Source organism: Nicotiana sylvestris, chromosome 6 (genome assembly GCF_000393655.2).
Source record: "Nicotiana sylvestris chromosome 6, ASM39365v2, whole genome shotgun sequence".
Taxonomy (NCBI): domain Eukaryota; kingdom Viridiplantae; phylum Streptophyta; class Magnoliopsida; order Solanales; family Solanaceae; genus Nicotiana; species Nicotiana sylvestris.
Genome location: NC_091062.1, coordinates 54,134,839 through 54,142,269, shown reverse-complemented (window position 1 = coordinate 54,142,269; position 7,431 = coordinate 54,134,839). Strand labels below are relative to the sequence as shown.

The window sequence follows — 7,431 nt, the reverse complement described above, 5'->3', positions numbered from 1 at the left end:
AAATCGCTCAACTCCGAGCTCCTGATAAGTGGGGATTTTGACTACTTATTAGCGCTTTTTTACTTTCATTTTAGTCCAAAAGTGCTTAATTATATTCCCAAAAACTGATGAAATGTGCTTAAATGCAGGAGCATTAGGAAATGAGCCAAAAAGATGAAATCCAACTCAAAAATGAGTAAAATAAACTCAAGGACAAAAAGTAGGCAAAAGGCTAAATGTGTGGACCACAGAATTCCTTCTGCAGTCGCAAAATACAAAGAGAATCCAACAGAGGTCTAATGCAATGTGCGGACCGCACAATTATTACGCTGCCACAGAAAACATCAAAGAGTTCAAGTTTAGAGAAGTCCCAGTTCAAGCTTCAAGGATATGCGGACCACACAATTATTGTGCGGTCGCAGAATCAAGCCATGCGGCCGCACACAGATTTATGCGTTCCGTAGAAAAGGGAAGTGTGGTCGCACTCACTATTGTGCGGACCGCAGAACAAGCAACATGCGGCCGCAATCCAGAATTATGCGACCGCAGACCAAGCTCCAGCCAAGACTAATGAAGAAGTGTAGACCACACATGGAATTGTGATGCCACAGAACCTCCGAAAGGGCGTTTTTGTTCGAAATTTCCAACTGTCTATAAATAGTCTTTTTTGAAGATTTTAGGTTAAGTTGAATATCCAAACATCTGTAGCTATTTTTCTTTACTTGTTTTAGTGATTTTAGCTTACTTTATGATTAAAATTTAGATTTTTGTCTTTTAATCTTGCAATATGAGTTTAATTATCATTTCTTCTTTAATTTCTTCATTTTCATCTATGAGTAGCTAAATGTTTAGCTAGGGTTGTGACCCAACCCTAGTGTGGGTACCTAATGGGTGTTTGATTTAGGGCTTGTTTATGGTTGGGTGTGTAATATTTAGCCTAGTTCTTGCTTTAATTGTAAAATTAATGGTTGCAAACATTGATTCAAGCGTATTTGACTTAGTCTCTACTTGAGAAAGAGAGACTGAGTCTAGGAAAACTTGGTTAACAAGAAATTGGGATGAACTCGAGAAATTGATAGTCCCAATTAAAGGGTTGAATCTAGAGATAGTAAAACCCGACTTGAGCATCTATCAACTGTTTTGTGAATTATCCATTTGGACTTAAGAAAGACAAATTGGGCAAAACCACTCTATTACTGAGAGGTATTGAGTGGGTAATTGTGTGTTGATTGCTATATTACGCCCCTACCAACGAAACTTGCTCTAAAGCCCACAACCCGTTAGGCAACCACCTAGGTGGAAGTCACAACCCTAGATCTTTTACAAACTTGAAAAACAACACCAAAAATATCATTCTCTAGTTTTATATTTGCAAACAATAGCTTAATTTAGAAGTAGGCAAAAACAACAAGTATGTGGAAATGCATTTTGGACACATTATACGCTTAGTCCGAGTATATACCTAATCTCATCTATGCTCCCTGTGGATTCGATCCCGACTCCTAGTTGGGTAATTATAATTGCATCGACCGCTTCACAACCTCAGTTTGAGGTGTGAACTTGGGCGACATCAATATTTGGCGCCGTTGCTGGGGAGCTAAAAACGGATTTAGCTATATATTTGGTTTTGTGTGTGATTTGTCTTCCTTTCCTCCCGGGTTATTAATCTTTTTGTGAAACAATTGTAGGTGATACAATGGCTCTCAACAACAATGATCCTCCCCAGGAAACATGCCATTGGGGGGTGATGGGGATGATGACCAAGTTAATGAGGTTCCTCTTGAACCTCAAGCAAATAGACGAGGTCGGCCACCTTAAGACAACGTTTCCGTTCCACCCCCACCTCATCCAAGAGTGGCGGTACGCCGAGTATTGCCAAATAAAGGATTCGCAAGTGCCATAGTCCCGCCCCGCATTAGGACGGGAAATTTTCAAATTACAAATGTTATGCTTATGTTGTTAGAACAACATGGATTCTTTACCGGGGCTCCGAATCAAAATGCGTACAAGCACTTGAAAGGGTTTGTTGACACTTGCTGGGGGAGTAAACAGACAAACATCCCTAAGGATGCTTTATGGTTGAGGCTATTCCCTTTCTCTCTACAGGGGAAGGCCTTGGATTGGTTAGAGAGGTTGCCAAATCATTCTATCCATACATGGGATGAATTGGCCGAGAAATTCATTTCCAAGTTCTTTTCTCCCGGGTATATGGAAACTCTTAGGGATGAGATTCTAGCTTTCAAACAAGAACCCAACGAGTCTTTGCATGATATATGGGAGAGATACCGAACAATGGTCAAAGAGTACCCCAATAATGACATGACGGAGGCAATGATTAAACAAACTTTCTATAGAGAGATCAATACTACCAATCAATGCGTGGTCAACCAACTTGCCGGTGAAAATTTCATGAAAACGCCGTATGCAGAAGCTTGTGAGATTCTAGATGAAATGGCAGATACTTCATCGTCATGGCAAAGTAGAGCAAACGTCCCTCAAGGCGATCCAAATATGATTCACTTGCATAAAGAATTACATGATCATGGGCAAGAAATTGCCGAATTGACCACCACAATGAATCAACTAGCCAAAGCTCAACTTTAACAAATGTAAGGCCCCAAGCAAGTAAAAGCAATAGTGGGAGTTATTATGATGGTAAACAAGAGAAGGCAAAAGGATCCTCAAGTGCAAAATCGAGTTGAAAATTATGTGCAAGATGATAGTGGATTTGATCAAAATGGACAATACAATGAACAAGAGGAGGAAGTACAATATGTGAACAACTTCCAAGGTCAAAGTAACAATAATCAAGGCCCGAATCAATAACAATGACGAACGCAAGGAAATCAAGGGAATTGGAATTCAAACAACCAAGGTAATTGGAATGGTGGTAATAGTCAAGGGAATTAGAACAATCAAAACAATCAAGGAAATTGGAGCAATCACAATAACCAAAGCAATTGGATTGGCAATAATCAAGGCTATTGGGGAGGCAACAACCAATGAGGGTACAACAATAACAACAACCGGGGGTCGGGTTTTCAAAGGCCGCAGATGTTTCAAAAACCGAGCAACCCGCCTCCTTATCCTTCTCAAGGTCCGAGCTCTCCTAACAATGAGATGGGATGAATTGGGAACATGTTTAAACAAATGATGGAGAAGAATGCCAACTCCGATGCTCAACTAGCCTCTCACAATACTTTAATTTACAATTTGGAAGTTCAATTGGGCCAAATCTCGCAAGCTTTGAACACTCGTCCTAAGGGGGCACTACCAAGTGATATGGTGGTGAACCCAAAGGGTGGGAACAACACGGGATATGCCATGGCCGGGACTACAAGGAGTGTAAAAGGTGGGGATGCAACCACCTCAAGCAAAAAGAAAATTATGGATGATGAACAATTGGTACAAGAAGATGAGATGCCAAGCAATGAAGTGCAAGCAAATGATGAGGTGAGAATTGATATTGAATACAATGTGGAGGAGACTCAAGAAGAAGTGAACTCGTCTAGGGAGCACATAGTTGACATACCGGAACCGGTAGTGCAAAAGGCTAAGGCACCAATACCAAGGCCTCCTCCTCCATATCCTCAAAGGCTTGCCAAGAAAAATGGCGAGAACCAATTCAAAAATTTCATTGACATGATGAAGAGTTTGTCTATTAACGTGCCATTGGTTGAGGCCTTGGAACAAATGCCAGGATATGCAAAGTTCATGGAGCACTTGGTGAAAAAGAAAAGGTCGATGAATTGTGAAACTATAAAGATGACACATGTAATTGTGCACTCAATGGCTCCTAAATTGGAAGATCTGGGCACTTTCACAATTCCTTGTACAATAGGAAGCGCCAACTTTGCCAAAGCTATTTGTGATCTTGGGGCAAGTATCAACTTGATGCCCTATTCAGTGTTCAAAACTTTGGGAATTGGGAAACCAAGACCCACATCCATGAGGTTACAAATGGCTGATCGTACAACAAAGAGACCTTTGGGTATTATTGATGATGTGTTGGTTCATGTTGATAAGTTCATCCTCTTGGCCGACTTTGTGATTCTTGATTGTGAAGTGGACTATGATGTGCCTATTATTTTGGGCAGACCTTTCCTTGATATGGGGAAGGCTCTTGTTAATGTGAAAGCCGGTTATCTCACCTTTCGGGTGGGTGATAAAAAGTTGGTATTCCATGTGTGCAAATCTATGAGGCAACCGAATAACAATGAAGTTTGTTCGTTCGTGGACTTGGTGATCGATATGATTATTGATGATGCTAGTGCCATAATGAATATTGAGGATACTTTGGAAGCCATTTTGCTCAACCTTGATGATGATGAAGAGAAAGAAGGCTATGTGAAATGTGTGAATTCATTGCAAGGAATGGGGTCATACACTTATGAACCCCACAAGTTATACTTGGATCTTTAAAATCTGAAGACTCCTCCAACAAAACCTTCAATCGAGGAGCCTCCCACTTTGTCCGCATATCAGGTATGAATTCCCTAGCCCTTGTTCTACTTTACCGATTATTCTTTCCTCTTGTTTGACTCACGTGTAGGTAGACTCTACATTGGCGGTACTACAAAAAGGGAAGAAAGCTATAGGATGGACATTGGTGGATATTTGAGGCATAAGCCCCGCCTTTTGCATGTACAAAATTATTTTGGAGGAGGGTGCCAAACCCTCCGTAGAACATCAAAGGAGGCTCAATGAAGCAATAGAAGAGGTGGTCAAAGAGGAGATCATAAAGTGGTTGGATGCCGGGTTTGTTTACCCCATTTCCGATAGTTTGTGGCCTTCTCTAATGCAATGTATCCCAAAGAAAGGGGGCATGACTGTAGTTACCAATGACAAGAACGAGTTGATTCCTACAAGAACAGTGACCGGGTGGGGAGTGTTTATGGACTATCGCAAGCTCAACAAAGTCACAAGGAAAGATCATTTCCCACTTCCCTTCCTTGATCAAATACTTGATAGGTTGGCCGACCGTGCTTTCTATTGTTTCCTCGATGGGTATTCCGGGTACAATCAAATTTTTATTGCTTAGGAGGATCAAGAAAAGACTACTTTCACATTTCCCTATGGTACTTTCGCATTCTTGTGGATGACATTTGGGTTATGTAATGCACCGATAACTTTTCAACAGTGTATGATGGCTATCTTCACCGACATGGTGGAGGATTTTCTTGAGGTCTTCATGGACGAATTTTCCATGGTCGGAAATTCTTTTGATGATTGCTTGAACAATTTGGATAAGGTCTTGGCAATATGTGAAGAGACGAATGTTGTATTGAATTAGGAGAAATGTCACTTCATGGTCGAGGAAGGCATTGTCCTTGGCCATAAAATTTCAAAGAATGGTATTGAGGTCGACAAGGCCAAAATAGACGTCATTTCTAAACTTCCGTCCCTACATCAGAGAAAGGAGTGAGGATTTTCTTGGGTCATGCTGGGTTCTATCGCCGTTTCATCAAGGATTTTTCCATAGTGGTGAACCCCTTGTGTAAGATTTTGTAGAAGGATGCCAATTCCATTTCAATGAGGATTGCATGAAGGCATTTGAATTACTCAAGTTCAAATTGACAACTACTCCTATTATCACCACACCGGATTGTAGCTTGCCTTTTGAGCTCATGTGTGACACAAGTGATATGGTAGTTGGAGCAGTTTTGGGGCAATGTATCAACAAAATCTTTCATCTGGTCTACTATGCTACTAAGACCATGAATAATGCCCAAGTAGCTCCTTACTATTGTCTTTGCTATGGAGAAGTTCCGCCCATACTTGATAGGTACAAAGGTGATTTTCCACACCGATCATGCGGCGCTTTGGTACTTAATGAGCAAGAAGGATACAAAGTCGAGGTTAATGTGGCGGGTTCTTTTATTGCAAGAATTCGATCTAGAAATCCAAGACCACAAAGGTAGAAAAAATCAAGTGGCAAACCACTTATCTCAATTGGAGGAGGAGGGGAGGACACATGATGGCCTTGAGATCAATGATTCCTTTCCCGACGAGCCACTTTTAGCCATTTCAATAACCGAGATTCCATGGTTCACCGATTTAGCAAATTATCTTGTGAGCGGCATTGTACCAAATGAGGTCTCTTCAAACCAAAGGAATAAACTCAAATGGGATTGCCTTGACTATTATTGGGATGAACCGTACCTCTTCTGGATTTGTACCTATTGTGTGACTCGAACATGTGTGTCAGAGGAGGAACAAGTGGGAACTCTTGAGGCTTTCCACTCTTCACCATATGGTGGTCACCATGGTGGAGCTAGAACGGCGACAAAAGTGATGAGTTATGGATTCTATTGACCTATTCTCTACAAGGATGCTAGTGAGCTTGTCAAGCATTGTGATGAATTCCAAAGGGCCGATGGAATCTTAAAGAAAAACGAAATACCTCTCACCACCATTGTTGGCCCAAGAACAGGTGAAGTGTTAAAGAATGACAAATGAACTCAGTCATGGACCAGGTCCATCTTGTGCAGCACTATCATGATCACCTACACATGTGAAATGCACATGAAGGAGATAAGTCCTACTGATCAAGCAACAATATCTCCTGATCTGATTGAAAAGGTTGCATATTGGAAAAGGGGAGAAAGTCTCCTTATATGAAGAGAACACAATCTGGATAAAGAGAGTGTTAGAGTTTGATATCTTCAAGGATTCAACTACGATAGAAGATCAGAAATTGAGTCCCAATCAAACTATGACTTCTAACCTATTAAATGACAGTGATTGTTCTCTTTTACAGGTATTGCATAAACTCAGAAGTTAAACAAAATTGAAAGCAAAAGAGCAAGGCGATTTTACAAGCAATTTGTGTGAAATTTGAGTGTGCACTCTTGAAGCTACTTGAACGAGATAGAAAAACCAGTTTTATTGTGTTTTTTCTTATTCTAGTTCAATTGTAGTATGTGGTTTAAAGTTGTACCTTTCTGCTTTCATAGAAGCAATTGTATTAGGTACTTTGAGTGTTCAAGTTATAAGCTAACTTGATGTTGTCGCAACAGTTAAAGGCTGGTTGCTACAATGGGATTAGAGGTAATCCTTAGGTTTACCAAGAGTTTTGTAAATGCTGTTTTGGCTCAGTGATTTTAGTAGAAGTTTGGGAAAATCCTACTGAGTAGTAGGTCGTGGTTTTCTCACCTTTTGAGCCAGGTGTTTTCCACGTAAAAATCTCTGTGTTCTTTATTTTATGTACTTTTTATTCTGCAAACAGTGGTAGTTAGAACACCTAGAAGAACTAGGTTCTTCTAGAGTGAAAATTAGGTACTACACAAATCACCCCCCTCTTGTGTGGTATTGACGTTTAGAACATCAATTGGTATCAGAGCAGGTTATCCTTGAAGAGGCTAACACCTTAGGAAAAGATCAACATGAGTGCACCACCTGGGAATTGGGAAGGGCAATCCACTGCTAGGCCTCCACTCTTCAATCGTCAGT

General features: G+C 40.7%; 1 protein-coding gene across 1 annotated transcript; it reads left to right on the top strand.

Annotated features, from left to right (window-relative positions):
• The first annotated feature begins 3,132 nt into the window (after positions 1-3,132).
• LOC138870629 (uncharacterized) lies at positions 3,133-4,401 on the top strand. The gene has a single exon (XM_070148452.1). It carries the CDS (start codon positions 3,133-3,135, stop codon positions 4,399-4,401), a length of 1,269 nt encoding a protein of 422 aa, XP_070004553.1.
• The last annotated feature ends 3,030 nt before the right edge of the window (positions 4,402-7,431 follow it).